Genomic DNA, 20,682 nt, shown 5'->3' with positions numbered 1-20,682 from the left:
TCAAGCCGGGTGTGGGGTGTGTTTTAGCAAGCAGAGTCACAGCATGGGGAAACACATCCCTTCCTGATACTTAGCACATATTATTTTGTTTAGAGTCACCAAGTGGATTAAGGAATAAACCCTAGGCATGGAATTTCAAATGAGAAGACCATTGTCCACAGAGCTCAGACATTTCTGTCCTTGGAAAGCTCTGTCCCACTTTCTCACAGGATAACTTCTCAGTCAGAAGAGGTTCTCTTGACAGCTCTGGGGCAACTCTTTGGTGCTTTTTTAAACTCGGACTCCCTCCTCAGAGTCTCTTTCACTCAGCTTTTCCATTAGTAAGATGCAGAGAGTAATTCAAGGTCTGGCATTGCCCTGGGGTGATAGCATGGGGTAACAGGAGGAGGGGGAGATAATGTAACCCAGAGATCAGTGTTTTTAATACCCAGGTCCCCCTCCCCAATCCCAAACCCTTACCCTGAGTTACTTGAGTCATACCTCCTTCTCACACCTCTGCCAAACCTCACTCTTAGATCTGACACTACCTTCTGCTACCAGTTCAGCCTTGGGAGTTTCATTTCCTACTGTTCTTCTCTTTAAACTTCTTTGTTTTATAAATCCAAGAAGCCAGCAGTTAGTTAAACAAAGCTAGATTTCTGAAAGAGCTGAGACCCTCTTCCTGAGTTAGCTTTTTAGCATTCTTGGCTTCTCTGTAGACAAGGAATTGAAAGAAACAGACATTTTAATGTATCTTCTTCTGGCTTAAACATAAGCTAGAGAAGCTATAAAACTGACCCCTCTCTCTTGTTTTTCAGATAGACCACATGGTGCAGGGCCATGCTGCCTTTCCTGAACTACAAGCCAAGGCCACAGCCAGGTAATGGCTCTCTCTGTTCCCTACAACTTCCCAAGCCCAGCTGCACCCGTGGCACTGACTTTAGGCGGCTGCATGATTTTCACATTCTGTGAGCAATGAAAATGCCTGGCAGTTCTTAGTTATAAGACAGTCATCTGGATGATTCAGAACATACATGTGTTCATTTTCAAAACAGCCTACGATAACTCACAAAGAACCTAGAGATCCCCATAGAATATTGTAGTGACCATGGTTGAGATGCTCTGATGTAGAAGAGGGTGCATGGATTTTGGAGTCAGAACTTCTTGGATTCGAATACAGTTTTTCTACTTATTAACTGTGTGACCTTGGGTAAGTTATTCAATCTCTCTAAGCCTGTCTTTTCATCTATGAAACAAGATAGTAACCGACAGGAGTGGTTTCTAGAATATATTGTTAAGGGAAGAAAGCAGAGTATAAAGGAGTTTTGCAGTATACTCTTTTTTATGTAGAAAGAAGGTGATTAAAGAAAATATATGTGTATCTACTCATTTATGCAAAAGAAGTATAGGAAAGTTAAATCAGAAACTAATGAAGTTATTAACTATAGGGGGGTGTGGGTAGGAATGCAATGGAAATAATGGGGAAATGGGAACAGGATAGTAGGAGGGAACAACACTTCTTTGAGTATGCCTTCTTATATAACTCTGACTCTTAGAATCACGATGGTACTTCATGTCCCTCTGAAAATAAATAACAGATAGATGGATAGGGGGATGGATGGATGGATGGATAGATAGATAGATACTTGGATAGATGCGTGTGATGGGGGTGAAGTGCAAATAGTAAAAAAAAAAAAAAAAAAAGGAACCTATTGTATTAATAATAACACGATCACACTAACAGAGATTTGAGCAAGAAAAAAACTAACCTAAGTAACTCTGAGAAAGAATATTTTGAGAGTATGCTGTATGGCTAAAAATAGAAATAACTACATAAATAATATGCTGTTATTAATGAGTTTGTTTTTTATAGTATCAGTTAGCTATTCTGAAAATCCTTTATGTGTATGCTATAGTTGAGCAGAAAAATAGATTTTTTTTTTTTTGCAGATGATGAGAGCCAGGTTTTCTATAGACAAGAAAAGGAGAATGTTAGAATGAACAGTATAATAATGGGTGGAAGTCAGAGGTATCAGTATCAGCTTGTGGCTTTTTAGTTTATATATTGCTGGATCTAGGTAGAAATAAATATAGATACATATATTCATGGGTGAGTGGGTGTGATATATTTATTTGTTCTCTAGCAATCTCTGCTGAGATGGTTTAGAAGTAATGACACCTTCCTAGCAATGTGTACGCCCAGCACCCATGGTTGCCAAAAAGGAAAGTTGGGGAAGGATTAAATTAGGAGTTTGGGATTAATAGATACAAACTACTATATATATACATATATATATATGTATATATAAAACAAAGTCCTACTCACAGCACAGGGAACTGCATTCAATATCATGTAATAAGCCTTAATGGAAAGGAATATGTGTATATGTATAACTGAATCACTGTGCTGTATGCCTGAAACTAACACAACATTGTAAATCAACTGTATTTCAAGTAAATAAATAAAATTAATGAGTGAGAGTCTGATACAAAGCAGAGTATTCAAACAGGGGCTCTGTAATAGCCTAGAGGGGTGGAATGGGGAGAGAGATGGGAGGCAGGTTCAAAAGGAAGGAGATATATGTATACCTATGGCTGATTCATGTTGAGGTTTGACAGAAAACAACGAAAGTCTGTAAAGCAATTACCCTTCAATTAAAAAAAATAAATTTTTTTAAAAAGCAGGGTATTTACATAGTCCCATAGTATTTCACTGTAAGATACTTATTAAAAGAAAAGAAAAATAATAAAGAAATCTTGGCTTCACAGTGGAGAAATTTGGCAGGCAATACCTTATCCAAGTGATCAAGACTAACAATACTGGCAATAAGATACATCAGCATCATGGACCTCATTTTATGATGCACTGAGAAGAATACAACATCATTTTTGTAATGTTTAACCGAAAATGTATCACCTCAGTGTAAACATGAGGAAACATTATGCAAACCCAAATTGAGGGACATTCTACAAAATTATTAGCAAACATGCCTCAAAGATTATGAAATTTAAGGAATTACTAGAGAACTGTCCCAGATTCAAAGAGACTAAGATGCTACTGCATCTGGAAACAATATTTGATCATGGGTTGGTTTTGATCTTAGAAAAAGGCCATTAGTGGGGAAAAACTGTCAACATTCAAATAAGTATAGAGATTAGTAATACTATAGTATTTGTGTTAATTTCTTAGATGATGAGTATAAGGGAAGTCTGCATACTGTTTTTGCAATTTTTCTGTAAATCTAAAATGATTTTGAAAAAAGTTTGAAGAATAATTATCAAATTAATTCCATGATATTAATGCTAATTGTTGGGCTTTTTAACAAAAGTAAGGTATTTTATAATATTATCAGAGAAGTTCCATCAGTGTAGCTAGTACCTGGCAAAAGGGAGAAAGTCTAAGGTGAAGGTTATTATTATAGATTCTGGAGCCAAATTGCCTGTCTCAGCTTCAGCCCTTAGTAGCTTGTCACCCTCACAACTTATTTAACCTCATTGTGCCTTCATACTTTACTCTACAGGAAAATAATAGTAAGCACCTCATTAGGTTGTTGAGAAAATTAAATGAATTTCAATAGTGTCTGGGATACAATGACAGTTGCTGAGATTTACTGAATACCTGTAATAGGTATTTAGTAAATGCATATTCAAAAGCAGAGACATTATTTTGCCAACAAAGCTCTGTCTAGTCAAGGCTATGGTTTTTCCAGTGGTCATGTATGGATGTGAGAGTTGGAATGTGAGGAAAGCTGAGCACCGAAGAATTGATGCTTTTGAACTGTGGTGTTGGAGAAGACTCTTGAGAGTCCCTTGGACTGCAAGGAGATCCAATCAGTCCATTCTGAAGGAGATCAGTCCTGGGTGTTCTTTGGAAGGAATGATGCTAAAGCCAAAACTCCAATACTTTGGCCACCTGATGCGAAGAGTTGACTCATTGGAAAAGACTCTGATGCTGGGAGGGATTGGGGGCAGGAGGAGAAGGGGACGACAGAGGATGAGATGGCTGGATGACATCACCAATTCGATGGACATGAGTTTGGGTAAACTCTGGGAGTTGGTGATGGACAGGGAGGCCTGGCATGCTGCGGTTCATGGGATCGCAAAGAGTTGGACACGACTGAGCGACTGAACTGAACTGAACTGATATAGATAGTGATGAAAGGTGTTGTAGTCACTTGTGTTAGACATTTCCTTTCCACCAAGGGACATGCAATCATGGAAAGGCACACCTGCACAGAGCAGAAGGAAGTGCATACTGACTAGAATATGAACAGTGTTGTCAGGGTATAGAGGGGGTGTGACCCCGACCAAGAGTCTCAGAAAGGCTTCGTATGTTTTTCCCTTCTAGGAGTCTGTAGTACAAGGTCATTACCATTGTACTAGAGGGATCACACCACTTAACCAATAATTAGCATTTTAGTTGGCTTAGAGACCACATAACCTAGAGGAGGGATGCCTAACCTCAGTTCATCAGTGAACCGCTAATTGTGTGCAGAGTTTTATTGATTACATATTTATGTGTATATTTCTGGAAAGAGAGGCCATAGCTTTTATCAGATTCTCGAGGAGATCCAGCATTTATAAACCTTTAACCCACAGAAAAGAGGGCAGATACAGAGTTCCAAGATCTGGATTCAAATCCCAGCTCTCACATGCATTGTTGTGTGAACCTTAGTTTCCTTAACTGACATGAGGTAGTAGACAGGAGAGAGCCAGCTGTGGGTAGCTCCAAGAATTTGAGTATTTCGAAAGCCTTCATAAACTATACAATGACAATGACAACCACCACTACCACAACTTCTACTGCTATTACAAATGATCATAAAAGAGGAGGATTTTTTTGGAGGGGATTGTTCTAGGGTTAAGCAGCAGATATCTGTCATCCATCACCTTACTTACTCTCAGGGAGTATCAAGAACACTGGAATGGGAATCAGAGGTCTTGGCTTCTTGTACCGATTCTGCCATAAATCTCTTGATGACTCAGTTTCCTCACCCATAAAATTACAATAATACCACCCTGCTTAACTAGTTTTCCAAGTATTATGAGGATGAAAGTAGACCATGGAAACACCAGTCTCTGAAGACCTTAAAGTTCAGCACAAACCTAAGGGATAGTTTAGACTTTGCCATGAAATACTCAAAATTTCCAGAACTTTCTTCTGTAGCTGAACCTCATGTAAGTAGTTTTGACTGAAAATAGGAAGAAAGAATTTATGGATTAGCATGAAAACTCAGAGAAACCACAGCATAGGGTGGTCCAGAAGCATTAATTTATGGAATTCACTCTTAAAGTCAGGCTAGGTTTAAATCCCACATCTCTTCACGTGCCAGCTGACTTCAACCCCCTTTCCAACTGCCTGTCTGTATTTTTCCTTCTCTTTAGAGCTAAGTTGACCCAAAGCATTGTGTGTACTCCTGGTCAGTTTCCTCACTCCTTCCTTGCCCACTTGAGTTTGAATTCTGTTATTATCAGCCCCTGAAACATTTAATATCCCAGTTTTCAGCAAACACAGGATGCCTTGCAGTCCCTTTCCTTGAACTCCCAGCTGCATGCGGCACCAGTAATCACTCCTCTCTTTCCAATACTCTTTTCTGTTGATTGTTTAGAATGTCGTCTTCACCCATGTACGTGAAGCTTCTGTATGTCTGACTCTTTCTTAATCTCCTTTTCAAGCTCATGATCCTCTTCTTGATCACTGACATCAGAGTTCATCACAGCTACATTCTTGGAGCTATTCTCTCTTCGTGGCCTTTTTCTATAACCCCATCTACATCGTTGGCTTCATTTAATTCTATATTTTATCTCCAGCTCATATATTTAGTAGGCATTCAGTGTTGATTCTCTTCCCTTCTAGTTTCCTTCTGTTACCTTGCAAAGGAAAATGTCTCTATTTATCAGATCTATAAATAGACTGTATCAGGACTATAGCACTCACTATACTTCGGATCTTAGAACCAAATAAGGATAGTTGTTATTATGTGAAGTTGGTTATTTGGAAGGGACAACAAATCCCTTGGAATGAAAAACTGTATGCCTCTTTTGGTGTGACTTGGGGCTCTCTGAAAACAGTAATGCAGGTCACCCCTATCTCAGAGCTTAGCATCAGCAAATCCTATTTGAAACCATAGAGACAAATGTTGATAAACAGACTTAGTATTTTATACTCTCCATGTACTGTACTCCTAGAGTTCATCCTGAAGAGGACTGTTTTATGAGCTTATCAAGTGTGTAAACAGTAACTAGATGTACCAATGCATGTAAATGACAACCAGAGTCTCTTTCTATGTGGGGCCAAATATCCACATATTTTACTGCTTTGCCAGAGATCACTTTCCATTGATTATAACTTCAGCTCTTTTCCTCTAGTCTGCCTATTATTTTCTTACTTCTCTTAAAGACTCTTTACCAGTGTTTCAGAATGAGGTTATGGTGATGGCAGGATTTGATGGGAAGATAATAATCCACAAGTACTGGATTCAAGGTCGACAGCAGAGCCAAGGTTAAAATTTGGGTCCTCAGACTGTCTGCTAATTGTCTTATGAACACTTATGGTATAACAGTGAACAAGAAATAAATAAGTCCCTGTTTTCATGGAAATTATGGTCATGCACATACACATACATACATGTATGTGCGTATCTGCAGAGAGAGAGAGAGAACACATACTCCAGGAATTGGTCAGCATTATAAAGGAAAAATTGGAGAAGGCAATGGCACCCCACTCCAGTACTCTTGCTTGGAAAATCCCATGGATGGAGGAGCCTGGTAGGCTGCAGTCCATGGGGTGGCTAAGAGTCAGGCACGACTGAGCGACTTCACTTTCACTTTTCACTTTCATGCATTGGAGAAGGAAATGGCAACCCACTCCAGTATTCTTGCCTGAAGAATCCCAGGGACGGGGGAGCCTGATGGGCTGCCGTCTATGGGGTCGCACAGAGTCGGACATGACTGAAGTAACTTAGCAGCAGCAGCAGCATAAAGGAAAAATAGAGATGAGTAAGGAGACATAGAATGAGAGGTGTTAAGGTGATGGATGGGAGCTATTTCAGGTGGGGGAGCCATCCTTCATTAGGTTGCATTCAAAGAGGACTCTGAATAAGGAGAGGGAACGAGCCATGATTATGCAAAGAAGATCCCTTTGGATGAAAAAAACAAGTCCCACGGCCTGGAGGCAGAAGCCAGCTTGGCAAACTCAGTAGACATTGTAAAGGTCACTATGGCTGGACCAAAGTGGAAGAGAATGGGGGACAGATGAGAGCTGAAATTTAGCCAAGGGCCAAACCATGTGGGTCATTGTAGAAAGCTCTGAGACCACTGGACTTTATTAAAGACTTTTGTTTAAAGGATGACTTTGGGTGCTCTATAGAGAATAAACTAGACCATTGGTGGGAAGAGGGGTCAGTGGAATCCAGGGATCCTGACCTCAGCAGGCTGATAATCTTCTGGAGGAGGAGGACTGGAGACAGAGAAGCCCAGCCCCATTCTGAGCTACTTTTGCAGCCTCACTGCAGGCAGTGGTGTGATTTTTGTTCACTTCCAGTCTCAGAGGTGCAAGGTTCTGCTAATTCCCATCCTCTTGCTCAATCTGTGTTTCTTTTATCCCACTTCCCCCTGGAGTTTTTTTGTTATTCCTTTGAGGACAATCAATTTTTTTTAATCTGATTTCTTCTTCAAACCGCTTTTGTTTCTGTGATTTCCATAATCCCACTGAGGATCACTTTTAAAATGTACTAGTCCCCCATATGCCAAATCTTAGGGTATATCTAAATCTTTCCATTCGGAGAAGGCAATGGCACCCCACTCCAGTACTCTTGCCTGGAAAATCCCATGGATGGAGGAGCCTGGTGGGCTGCAGTCCGTGGGGTCACTAAGAGTCGGAGAGGACTGAGCAACTTCACTTTCACTTTTCACTTTCATGCATTGGAGAAGGAAATGGCAACCCACTCCAGTGTTCTTGCCTGGAGAATCCCAGGGACGGGGGAGCCTAGTGGGCTGCCGTCTACAGGGTCGCACAGAGTCGGACATGACTGAAGCGACTTAGCAGCAGCAGCAGCAGCAAATCTTTCCATTAAAATCCGTATAAATTCCCCCTCGAGAAAGAAAGGCCAAGAACACTTTTTAAGAATTTTCAATGTGCCTAACACTGTGTTTAGTGATAATTTTATATATATATATATATATATATATATATATATATATATATATATAAAATCTCATTTAATTCTAGATGAGGAAATGAGTACTATAGGGACTCCACTTGTAAACATTGTCCTCACTATCCATTCTTGTGTTCCCTTGGCCTGTATGGATTCTTCAACCTTGGTCCCTCATTCCAACAACTGGGACCATCAGTCTATCAACAAGTATTTACTTAGGCTCCCCTGAGCTCTGGCAATCATAAAGCCAGGGTGATGATATTAACACCTTTTATCCCCCAGGGTGTGCCAGGATAATTAGTGAATTCTTGATATCTCTTGGATGAGAAATGTTTTTTAAATAGACATAAGCTGGATATTACAATGCCTTTCTTTGGCTTCTGTTCTTTGGGCAAGTATAAGAAAGTGCTCATTAGGGTGCTAAGAAGACTGAGGGCTATGCTGACTTAGGAAATCAATTCTTTATTTTCTGCCTCTCAGCAGATTCACTGCAGCCCAACATAGCGCCTGGCACATGAGTGGAAGCAGGGGGGTGGATGTCACAAGATGATTATTCCTTTTCTCTGCCCTCTTCTGTGGGATACATCCACACTCCTGGAAGGCTGTGTCCATGTGACTACAGAAATCTACTCTTTGGCAGCCCTGTGCTACAATGAGATGGAGAGGCTAAAAAATAACCTCTAATATCCCATGTGGGATCAGTATTTATTCAGTCTACACTTTAGTAACTGTGTTGAACACCTGGTGGGATGAGTCAGATGTGACTGTTTCCCAGGAGTTCAGATTCCAGAGATGGATACAGATAACATTGGGACAGTTATCATATAGTGGCAGAAGGACCATCCATTTGATATATACTCTTGAGTGGTACTGTGTGCCAAGTTCTCTGCTAAATTCTGAATGTATACTGGTGATGCCCTGCCTTCATGAAGCTTAAAGTCCACAGGAGGCCACAGGCAGTTAATAAGTAAACAAACCCATGAATAAATATATGGTGACCTGATATGAAAAAAACTGACAGAGTACAGTCATAGAATATCAGGGGAACCCCATTTAGATGAGGTGGTCAGGGAAACCCCAGCTAATGGAAACACAGTTAAGACAAAAGGGATAAAAATGAGATAATCATGTGAAGAGCAGAAGGGAAAAACACCAAAGGTTACCAAATGGGAAAGGGGGTAAGGAGGGATATATAAGGAGTTTGGGATACCAGATACAAACTACTATATATAAAATAGATAAACAATAAGGTTCTACTGTATAGCGGAGGGAACTATACTCTATACCTTATAATAAACTATAGAGAAAAATAATCTGAAAAAGAATATATATATATATAGAACACCCATACATATATGTCTGTATATACATATATGTGTATGTATGTTTGTATATGTATGTGTATATGTATGTGTGTGTACTCAGTCACTTCAGTAATGTCTGTCTCTGTGTGACCCTATGGACTGTAGCCTGCCAGGCTCCTCTGTCCATGGGGTTTCCTAGGGAAGAATACTGGAGTGGGTTGCCATGCCCTCCTCCAAGGGATCTTCCCAACCCTGGGATCAAACCTGCATTTCCTGTTTCTCCTGCATTGCAGGTGAACTCTTTACCTGCTGAGCCACCAGGGAAGCCCAAGTTATTTATATATAAACTGAATCACTTTGCTGTATACCAAGAAATAACACAGCACTGTAAACCAACTATACTTCAATTAAAAAGAGTCTTGAACAATGATTACCATAGGCAGGTAAAGGAGGCAAGGAAGAGAATTCTAGGAGAGAAGGAGAACAGGCAAACATTCAGAGGTTAAGACCTGCATACTTTGAAAAATCCGAAGTAGTTTAGTGTCACTGGAGCATGATGTGTGCAGGGGTGAGGAGGGAGGAGGAATGGAAAACATGTCTGTAGTATGGAACAGTGTGACAAGGACTAAATAAGGAAGAACATCTATGTCAAACAAGGAAGCTTATGCTTTATCGTGAGGGCAATGGGAAGGAGCCACTAAAAGTTTTAGGTAGGTATGGAGTCATAATCAGAGTTGCATTTTTCAATGAACCACCCAGGAAGGAGTGCAGAAAACCCAGTTGAAGCGGGCAAAATTTTCAACAGGGGAGATAAGTTGAGGCCAAAGCTCTAATCTGGGCATTTAAGGAGGCATGCATAAAGAGTGGCAGTTGCACAAGAGAAAAGTATGCTGGTTAGAGGAATATTTAAAATAATAAGTTGACAGATTTTGGTGAAAACTTAAATTTGGAAACTGAGGGAGAAAGAGAAGTCAAATATGATACCCACTCTGATTCTTCCCCTAAAATGATTGAGCAACCACTTAAGTGAGCTTCTTGTTGTTTAGTTGCTAAGTCTTATCCAGCAATTTTGTGACCCTGTGGACTGGCTCCTCTGTCCGTGGGATTTCCCAGGCAAGAATACTGGAGTTGGTTGCCATTTCCTTCTCCAGGGGATCTTCCTTGCCTAGGGATCGAACTCATGTCTCCTATGTTGCAGGCAGATTCTTTACCACTGAACCACCAGGGAAGTTAAGTGAGCTTGGCTTCGATCAAACCAAGGAGCATAGAAGGAAGATTGAGTATGTCAGAAAAGATGATGTGTGTCCTAATAGCTATCTTTAGTTGAGGTCCCTTTGGGCTTCCAGGGGGAAGCATTTGGTGGGTGCTTGAATATTTGACATGGAACTCATCACAGAGAAAGAAGCTGGAGATGAGGGCATATATTTGGAAGTCTTCAGCACTAGATGGTTAACTGGGGCCGTGAAAGGAAGATGGAATCATCCAAGGACAGAGAAAGAATGAGAAAAGGACAGTGGACTGGACTCTGGGAGTCTTCATATACTTAGGGACAAACAGAGGAAGGGAACCAGCTGGAGAGGAGATAGGAAACCAAAAGAGAATTGTGGCCTGGAAACAAGGGGATAAAAACAAATGAGTAAGGAATGGTCATGCAGTACAAAATGCAAAAGACAGTTCAAGTGAAATAAAGGTAAATCATGGTTCACTGGAGATAGTGACAAAGAGGGGACTGATCTTTATGGTGGGGCCGGTCTCAGTAGAATGGGGTGGGGTAAGGCAGAGGGGAAGTGCAAGCAGAATACCTTTTGCAGTGGGTCAGGAAGGAGGAACTAGAAAGAGTGTGGAAGCTTCTTTTCCAAGACTTTCTCTTTCTCCTAGAAAGGGCACAAATTCTTCAGTTACACCATGTGTTCTGATTTGGGATTTGAAAATGTGGTAACCATACTTTAGGGCAGCCTGTGAATCCAAAGAATTAAATGATTTATGGAGAAGGAAAGGGGAGATTCCAAGGGTCCGTCTGCATTGAAGATTGTGAGACATAAAGTCTAAAAAAACAAATCTTCCCTGACTCTTATATTTTGAAAAAAACTAGAAATGAATGTCCTGTGATAGAAACAGGAGGGAACTATTTATTGATCGTCTATCATTTTGTAGTACTCAGGACTCCATATCTAATCTTCAGAGCAGCCTATAGGGTAAAAGTATTGGCCCCGATGGCAAAAAAGTAAACCGGGCTTGGAGAGGTTTAGTGTGTCTGGCCAGCCACCTGGCACACAGTGAAGTCGCTTTGTCATTGTTGAAACTGTATTTCCTTCATACACACCAAGAGTAGGAGAGCAAGGATTTCTCTCTGTAAGAGAGGATATATGAGCCTGGAATTTTCATGAGAAAGTGGGAGACAGATCCACTAAGAACAGTTAATATATGATTCCCAAGCTGAAAGAGGGCAGACCGCCATTTGGGAAAGAATTGATAAAACATACAAACTGAAACAAAGTCAGAACCAAAAAAGGCACCATGCAAGGTTAAAATTATGTGAATAATGATGTGCATTTGTTATTTTAATGTTTTCCAAGTGCATTTCATTTTGAATGATATACTCAGATAGCACACATGGTAAGGGATAATTGAAAAAATGTGCCGGAGAATGGCTGCATTCAAAGAATAAACATACAGCTGCGAGGAGGTTAGGAGTCAAAGGGGTAAGCATATGCCCCATCCCCCAGGGATCTCATTAGTGCATGAGTGACCATATATGTAGAGGCTAAATGAATCTCACTGTTTGCAAAGACCCACAGTAAATGAGACAATGACGAATCAATAGTAATTAAGCCAATAGATTCTTATTGACCCAGATGTCTGAAACCAAATGCCCTGCTCTGAGATTCCTTGAGAGACAAAAGATTTATAGACATGTGCTTTTTTTTCTTTTTTTTAATCCCTTTACCCTAAGTACAGTGATGTTTTTCTGAAGCTAGAATTAATGCAGACTCTTGACTTGTAGGTGGAAAGGATGTTCTTATGGCCATTGTTGACCGGGTGATTCTGTTGGACTAGGAGCAGAGAAGCTGGGAAATGTAAAAGCAGGGTACAGTCGTATTCTTCCCAGATGTGTGATTCTGGCCTTGTCATCTATGAAGACCTCAGAGGACCCTTGCCTGACATTGTCATGCATGCACTGTGCTCAGTTGCTGTAGTCATGTCCAATTGTATAGACTGTTGCAACCCTGTAGATTGTAGCCCTCCAGGCTCCTCTGTCCATGGGATTCTCCAAACAAGAATAGTGAAGTGGATTGCCATGCCCTTTTCCAAGGGATCTTCCCAACCCAGGAGTCGAGACCGAGTCTCCTGCATCTCTGACATTGCAGGAAGGTTCTTTACTGCTGAGCCACCAGGGAAGCCCAACACTATCATAGAATCATTCTAAAACAGAGCTTAAACTTGGGGCTTTGACAAATCATTCCTGACCAGAGATACAGAAAGCACATGGCTTCAGAATCACAGAGAGGGTTTAAGTTTGACCTTGGTCACATGTCTTCACTCCTTACACATTCCCTCTATAAGGGGTGTTACCAGTACCTGGCTCACTGGGTTGTGGTTGAAGGCCAGAGGAAGAAGGAGCAGCAGTTAATGTTGCTGTGGTTAGTAAGCCTTTTCCACAAAAGATCTTCATTTTCTGATATAGGTTGAAAGATTTTTCCAAATGGGAATGAGATGTCAGGTCAAGGACCAAAGAGAGCGCCTGGTAAGGAGGACTGCCCGCACCTCCACCCAGCACACATCTTACAAACACACACACACACATTCTCACATACACATGCAAGTACTTACATAGATTAGTTTTTTTTTTCTATATTTTCTATCTTGGAGTTCTACATAAAATTTATATACTGTAAGAGTTTGAAAAACACCACTGTTTGTTTCTTTATACCTAGTGTAAAAATTTTTCAGGAATTTCATAGGATCCAGAAAGACATTCAGTTTCACAAAACTAAAACTAGGAATCTCTTAGCTGTACTCCTAAAGCATTTTAAATATAAATAATAAATATGTTAGGTGTCTTATGTATCAACATCTCTTGGTCATTGATCTCTCATACTTTTTTTACTTACCATTATTCAAGCTGTGTTTTTATGCTTTAAAGCTATGCTTCCAAGGGCAACGGTGAGTGGTGGCATGGGATACTAGTCCACTTTCTTCTAGAATTGTCAGTTCAAGAGAAGCAAGCACCTTTAAAGAGAGGAAGGCTAACCAACTTTAATCTTTGTGTCATGCAATGGGATTTCACCCACTAAGGTGAAATTTCCCACTCATTACATGTATGGGAAACTGAAGTTCAGAGAGGTTAAGTCACTGGCTTGTGTCACCCAGTGAGAACAGGTAGAACCACGATCTCTATCCAGCATGGTCTTGGATACAGATCCTGGTTCTGCCTGCCCTAAGCCCATTCTCCCAAGCCCAACCTCTCTGGCTCTCTCTCAAGTAAATAGACTGAGACAATGAGAAAGGTCATCTCTTTCATTCTACATATGAAGAAACTAAGGCTTAAAAAGAACAAGAACTAATGCATTGTCATTAGGTAGGTTTGGGTTGGAAATCAAGTCTCCCAGCTGTTGATCCCAACTGCATCCAGCCCAGCCTATCACTGCTTTCAGCAAACTCCCATCCTGAGTCTGGGAACTTACATTTGTCTCCATATGTCAAATTATTATTACAATTAGTAATACTGATTTTTTAAAATCCTTTACATATGTACAGCACTGTACAGTTTGCAAAATCGTGTATCTTCACCTACATAGTCTCCTTTGATCTTCACAATAATCCTATGAGGTCAGTTTGGCAGAAATTATAATGGCTTTTTTTACAGATGCAGAAAGAATGGTTCAGAAAGTTTGAATAACTTTTTCGTGGTTACATACCTACTATGGAGAAAAGCCATTCTTGGATCTGGTCTTCCAAGTCCAGACCTTTCCACCTTCCACCAGGACAGGCTTCCTGTCCTTGGTGAGAGCACAATGTGATCCGAGAGTGTGGTTTGCTGATTTCTGTAAGTTGGGGGTAGTTTCTTTGCTGAAGCTTTTGGGACCCCACTTACTTTCTGGATCTGATGTGGGAGTACAAACAGTTTCTTTCTACAGAGCAGTTTGCTCCCTGACCCTACCCCGCCTTTTAAAAACAACATCCTCTTCTCTTCCAGAGGCCAGAGTGTATATGCATATTTGAACAGTCACCTGGATCTGATTAAGAAGGCTCAGCCCGTGGGTTTCCTCACTGTTGATTTACATGTTTGGCCAGATTTCCATGGCAACCGGTCTCCCTTAGCAGATCTGACACTAAAGGGCATGGTAAGTAACAGTCAGTTCTTGCACGAAGGTGAAGGTGGGCCAGAGGGCTCCAGAGTTGGAAGAAGCAAAGTTGAGGAGAAGGAAAAAAGAGGAAATACCAACAAAGCCGGCCAGCAGCCCACTGGCTTCTTGCAGATGTACTGCTGTTGAGAAGGTTCTTGCAACTACACAGGACAATCTGCTGAAAGTTCTCATTGTTTCTGAGCCAACTTTGAGAGTGTTAAAAGCAGGATTTCTTGCTTATAGCTACTGCTGCCTCTTTGTCCCATGGAGCGACTAGAAGTGTGAGCCCCTGCCTATGCAATTTTTCTATTTACATCAGTTTGTGGAGTCATGTTTTCCATCTCCATCTCCAGGCTGCTGGGTAAACAAGTGGTAAATATTACCACCCATGGTCTAGCTTGCAACAGCCACACATCTGCCTAGGCTCTCAATCAGGGATGTTCAGAGTGTAGGCTAACATTATTAGAATTTCAGATAAACATTGGTAAAAGTAAAATAAAGTTAATAACTTATGTTAGTGGGTAAATTCAGTTGTTAGTGACCTTTAGACTCACTTTAGGTTCAGAGATTTGGGGCTGGAGGTGCCAACATGACCTTGGTGGAAGTGCTCACAACCACCTAAACTAAGGGATAACATCCCAATGGTCAAGCAAGATTGGGTGGCTAAGAGTAGCTTAGCACTAAGAATCGTATTTGAGGATGGATGAAGCATGTGAAAACCAGGGAAAAAGAGACAAACTTCAGGTCCAAGAGGCCAGGAGAGACCACAAACAGGAAAAGATAAATTCAGAATCCAAATGTCCCATTGAGAAGCAAAGTATGAGGTGCATTAAGGCAGGGCTTTAGAGTGGAAGCCCTGGGCAGTGCAAGCTTTATGCACTCACTATGTGACAGCGGAGCAGGCCTGCTGGCTTGAGGAACTTCAAAGACTTAACGAGCTTTGGTTTTGTGGTTAATTCTATTAGGATTATTTTGAATATTTTTGTGTAGCCAACAGAAAGACCCAGTCTTTACTTTCATTACCTATTTGACACAATCAACTTCTGTGTATAAAAGGGAGTCATGATAGAAAAGAAAATTGGACATAGCAAAAGCAGTGTCTGTCTGGAGTCCGTGAAGCAGGCCCGTGTGAAAAATAATGAACTTGGCCTCCTATTTGGCCCATGGAAACAGAAGAGGAATGTCCAGAGAGGCCCATGTGCCCTAGGCTACAGCTAGAAAGTCATACTTTCAGATGACTGACTTTCTGGGTACAAACAGAACTTAAGAGAAGAACACATTTTGTATGAGTATAAAAATCCATATCTTAGAGACAAATATCTAAAGCAAAATATAGGAGACACTTAAAATGTTAAAGAAGGGTCTTCCCTAGCAGTTCAGTGGTTAAGACTCCATGCTTCCACTGCAAGGGACCCAGGTTCAATCCCTGATTGGGAAACTAAAATGCCACATGTCACATGACACAACCAAAAAGAAAAAGAAAAAAGAAATAGAATGAATGAAAAACTGGAAACAAAGAAATAAAAATTAAAACTTTTAAAAAATGTTAAAGAAGTTGAGAAGGATGACTGGTTCATAAAATGACCGCCCCCCGCCCCCGCCTCCCCCAGAAAAGCAGGGTTGTATCATAAAATGGCTCTGAAGTCCAGGGCTTGGATCCAGAGGCCTTCCCTTAGGGTCCTTACCTTGCGAAACCTGCTGTACCAGCTTCACCACCCAGCATGGCAAGTGCCATGGCTTCCCAAGGGCTTTGTCCATTTCTTAAAACCAACCCTGACATCCAGAGACTTAAGAATTGCCATCATCAGGATTCCAATAAAGTTAGCTCAAACACAGAATGGGATTCCAAACAAGCCAATGACTGCTTCAAAGAGCGTCTGTCTTATTAGATTAAGTACAAATAGGTATGTACTCACCAAAGGAGATGTCTTGCGTGGGGACATATGCCCAACTGTATTAAAAAATCCTGCTATATTTTTAAAAATAGAATCTCTCTTTCTATTGAAGCAGTATATGAATACAGGTTTGTTTGTTGATGTATTTAATGTTTTGGCCATGCCGTACAGCATGTGGGGTATCAGTTCCTGACCTGGGATTGAACCTGCACCCCCTACGGTGGAAGCACAGTCTCAATGACTGGACTGTGAGGGAAGTCCCTGTATTTACTTTTTTAGAAGTTTTATTGTTTTATAAACATACTTTATACATCACCTGATGTTTCTTAGCAGGGATTTCCCTTCACAATTGCCCCTGGGTTGGCTTTACCTTTGAATAGCTATCATGCTATGAATTTATCTCACAAACTGGAAGGAGAAGATGACCTAAATAAGATACAAGAAAGGAAATCCTAGGCTAGAAATTTTTCCCCAAATCTCATTTTTTAAAAAAATTTTTATTTAATATTGGAGTATAGCTGATTTAAAATGCTGTGTTGGTTTCAGGTGTACAAAGTGATTCAGTTATACATATACATATATCTATTTTTTTCAGATTCTTTTTCCATATAGGTTACTACAGAACATTAAGTAGAGTTCTCTGTGCTATACAGTAGGTCCTTGTTGACTATTTTATACATAGTAGTGTATATATGTTAATCCCAAACGCCTAATTCATCCCTCCCCAACACCTTTCCAACCATAAGTTTTGTTTTTGAAGCCTGTGAGTCTGTTCCTGTTATACAAATAAATTCATTTGTATTATTTTTTTAGATTCCACCTATAAGTAATGTCATTGATATTTGTCTTACTCTGTCCAACTTATGTCACTTTTTTTAGTGATATAAAAAGTGTCCATCCGTGTTGCTGCAAATGGCATTATTTCATTCTTTTGGATGGCTGAGTAATATTCCATTTTATATATGTACCACATCTTCTTTGTCCATTCAGCATCTGTCAATGAACATTTCGGTTGCTTCCATGTCTTGGCTATTGTAAATAGTGCTGCGATGAATGTTGGGGTGCCTGTATCTTTAAAATTATGGTTTCCTCCAAATATTTGCCCAGGAGTGAGACTGAAGTATCATGTGGTAGTTCTGTTTTTAGTTTTCTTAAGAAACCTCCATACTGTTCGCCATAGTGGCGGTACCAACTTACATTTCCACCAACAATGTAGTAGGGTTCCCTTTTCTCCACAGCCTCTCTAGCATTTTTGTTTGTAGAGTTTTTGATTATGGCCATTCTGACTGATGAGGTGATGACCCATTGCATTTTGATTTGCATTTCTCTAATAATCACAAAGAATCAGACATGACTTAGCAACTGAACAACAGCAACAAATAATTAGTAGTGTTGAGTATCTTTTCATGTGCTTTCTGGTCATCTGTATGTCTTTTTAGGGAAATATCTATTTAGATGTTTTGCCCATTTTTGATTAGGTTGTCTGGTTTTTTAGATTGAGATGCATGAACTGCTTGTGTGTTTTGGAGGTTAATTGCTTGTCAGTTACCTCATTTGCAAATATTTTCTCCAATTCTGTGGGCTGTCTTTTTGTTTTGTTTATGGTTTCCTTTTCTGTGAAAAAGCTTCTAAGTATAATTAGGCCCCATTTGTTTATTTTTGTTTTCGTTTTCATTAATCCTAAGAGATGGATCCAGAACGATATTGCTGTTATTTATGTCAAAGAGTGCTCTGTCTGTTTTCTTCCAAGCGTTTTATACTATCTGGTCTTATATTTAAGTCTTTAATCCATTTCAAGCTTCTTTTTGTATGGTATTGGAGAATGTTCTAATTTATTCTTTTACATATAGCTATCCAGTTTCCCCAGCACCGATTATTGAAGGGACTGTCTTCTCTCCCTTGTATATTCTTTCCTCTTTTGTCATAGAATAATTGAACACAGATGTGTGGGTTTATTTCTGAGCTTTCCATCCTGCTCCATTGATCTATATTTCTGCTGGGCCAGTACTGTACTGTTTTGATTACTGTAACTTTGTAATATAGTCTGAGGTCAGGATGCATGATTCTTCCAGCTCTATTCTACTTCAAGATTCTTTTGGCTATTCAGAGTCTTCTGTGTTTCCATACACATTTAAAAATTTTGTTTATCTAGTTCTTTGAAAATTGCCAATTTGATAGGGATTGCATTGATTCTGTAGATTGCTTTGGGTAGTATAGTTATTTTGACAATATTAATTCTTCCAATTCAAGAACATAGTATATCTTTTCATCTGTTTGTGTCATCTTCAGTTTTTTTTCATCAGTGTCTTATAGCTTTCAGAGTACAGGTCTTTTGCCTCCTTAGGTAGGTTTATTCCTAGGTATTTTATTCTTTTTGATGTGGTGGTAAATGGGATTGTTTCCTTAATTTTTCTTTCTGATCTTTCATTGTTAGTGTATAGAAATGCAACAGGTTTTTGCATATTCTTTTGTTTCCTTCAATTTTATTGAATTCATTGATGAGCTCTAGTAGTTTTCTGATAGCATCTTTAGGATTTTCTATGTACAGTGTCATGTATCTGCAAACAGTTTTACTTCTGCTTTTCCAGTTTGGATTCCTTTTATTTCTTTTTTCTTCTCTGATTGCCATGGCTAGGACATCTAAAATTATGTTGAGTAAAAGTGGCGAGAGTAGACATCCTTGTCTTGTTCCTAATCTTAGAGGAAATGCTTTTAGTTTTTCACCATTGAGTATGATGTTAGCTGTGGGTTTGTCATATATGGCCTTTATTATGTTGAGATAGTTTTCTTTTATGCCCAGTTTCTGGAGAGTTTTTAATCATAAATAGGTGTTGAATTTTGTTGAAAACTTTTTATGCAACTATTGAGATGATCATATGGTTTTTATTCTTCAGTTTGTATCACATTTGTATCAGTTTTCAAAGAATTAGATTAATTTGTGTATATTGAAAAATCCTTGCATCCTGGGGATAAACCTTACGTGATCATGATGTGTGGTCCTTTTGATGTGTTGTTGGATCCAGTTTGCTAGTATTTTCTTGAGGATTTTTGTATCTATGTTCAAATCTCTTTCCCTCAGTGCAGTTTTGGATAACATCCAAATAATCACCCTGAATCTATTTGTCATTTTATCCTTTTGCCAGAACCTACAGTGACTACTTTCTGCAACACTCATTCGGAAAAAATTTATTTGATGCCTACTTTGTGCCAAGCCCTACTAAGAAAATCCCAGTAGGGCATGAACAATATATGATTTATATAAACAGGCAATGGGGATGCAAGTTCAAGCTCCAGATGCCACTCACTGTCCAAGGCTCTATAGACATATAGAAAATGATGGCCCACCATGGTCTCAGCAGTCAAGAAAAGCTTCAGATAGGAAGTGACATTGACTGAGTGAAATAGAAAACAGGGTTTACGAACAGTGTTCATAACAGTGCAGTGTTCTAGAGGGGGGGAGAGCATGGTGGGTGAATGTTTACAATTTTGGGGTCCATATGTCACTGTCTAACCAGTGATAGACTGCACTTAGCATTCTATCTAGGTAATAAAAAATCTCTCAAAGAACCAGTGGCCACTCCCTGTTCTTCTGCTTTACCAATAGCACACTGTCCCAATTCTTTTCTCTCTCCATGGTTGGCTCTTTTCTGTTACCCTTTATTGATCACCTACTATGTGCAGGCCTAGGCTAAACTGAGGGGAAACAGACTTAAAAAGAAACTGTACCTGTTCCAAGTTCACATGATAATTGGGGGAATAATATTGTACATGTGTGAGTGTGTGTGTATTTGTGTATATGTACATACTGTAATACAGACATCTGTACAAGCCAAAGGAAAAGTGAAAGTGAAGTCGCTCAGTTGTGTCCAACTCTTTGCAACTCCATGGACTGTAGCCTACCAGGTTCCTCCATCCATGGCATTTTCCAGGCAAGAATACTGGAGTGGGTTACCATTTCCTTCTCCAGGAGATCGTCTCAACCCAGGGATTGAACCCA

The 20,682-nt window shown here is 39.9% G+C and overlaps 1 protein-coding gene across 9 annotated transcripts in view; it reads left to right on the top strand.

The window, feature by feature from the left end:
- The window catches only part of FGGY (FGGY carbohydrate kinase domain containing), a 504,128-nt gene that overhangs the window by 364,807 nt on the left and 118,639 nt on the right, over positions 1 to 20,682 (top strand). For all 9 annotated transcript variants that reach the window (XM_027537095.1, XM_027537097.1, XM_027537099.1 and 6 more), the window contains 2 exons: positions 798 to 859; positions 14,640 to 14,787. In XM_027537095.1, the coding sequence (XP_027392896.1) occupies positions 798 to 859; positions 14,640 to 14,787 (210 nt within the window). The remainder of the gene's footprint in view (positions 1 to 797; positions 860 to 14,639; positions 14,788 to 20,682) is intronic.

The sequence above is a fragment of the Bos indicus x Bos taurus genome, chromosome 3, assembly GCF_003369695.1.
Source record: "Bos indicus x Bos taurus breed Angus x Brahman F1 hybrid chromosome 3, Bos_hybrid_MaternalHap_v2.0, whole genome shotgun sequence".
In the NCBI taxonomy this organism is placed as follows: Eukaryota; Metazoa; Chordata; class Mammalia; order Artiodactyla; family Bovidae; genus Bos; species Bos indicus x Bos taurus.
This window is presented reverse-complemented; position numbering and strand designations above follow the sequence as displayed.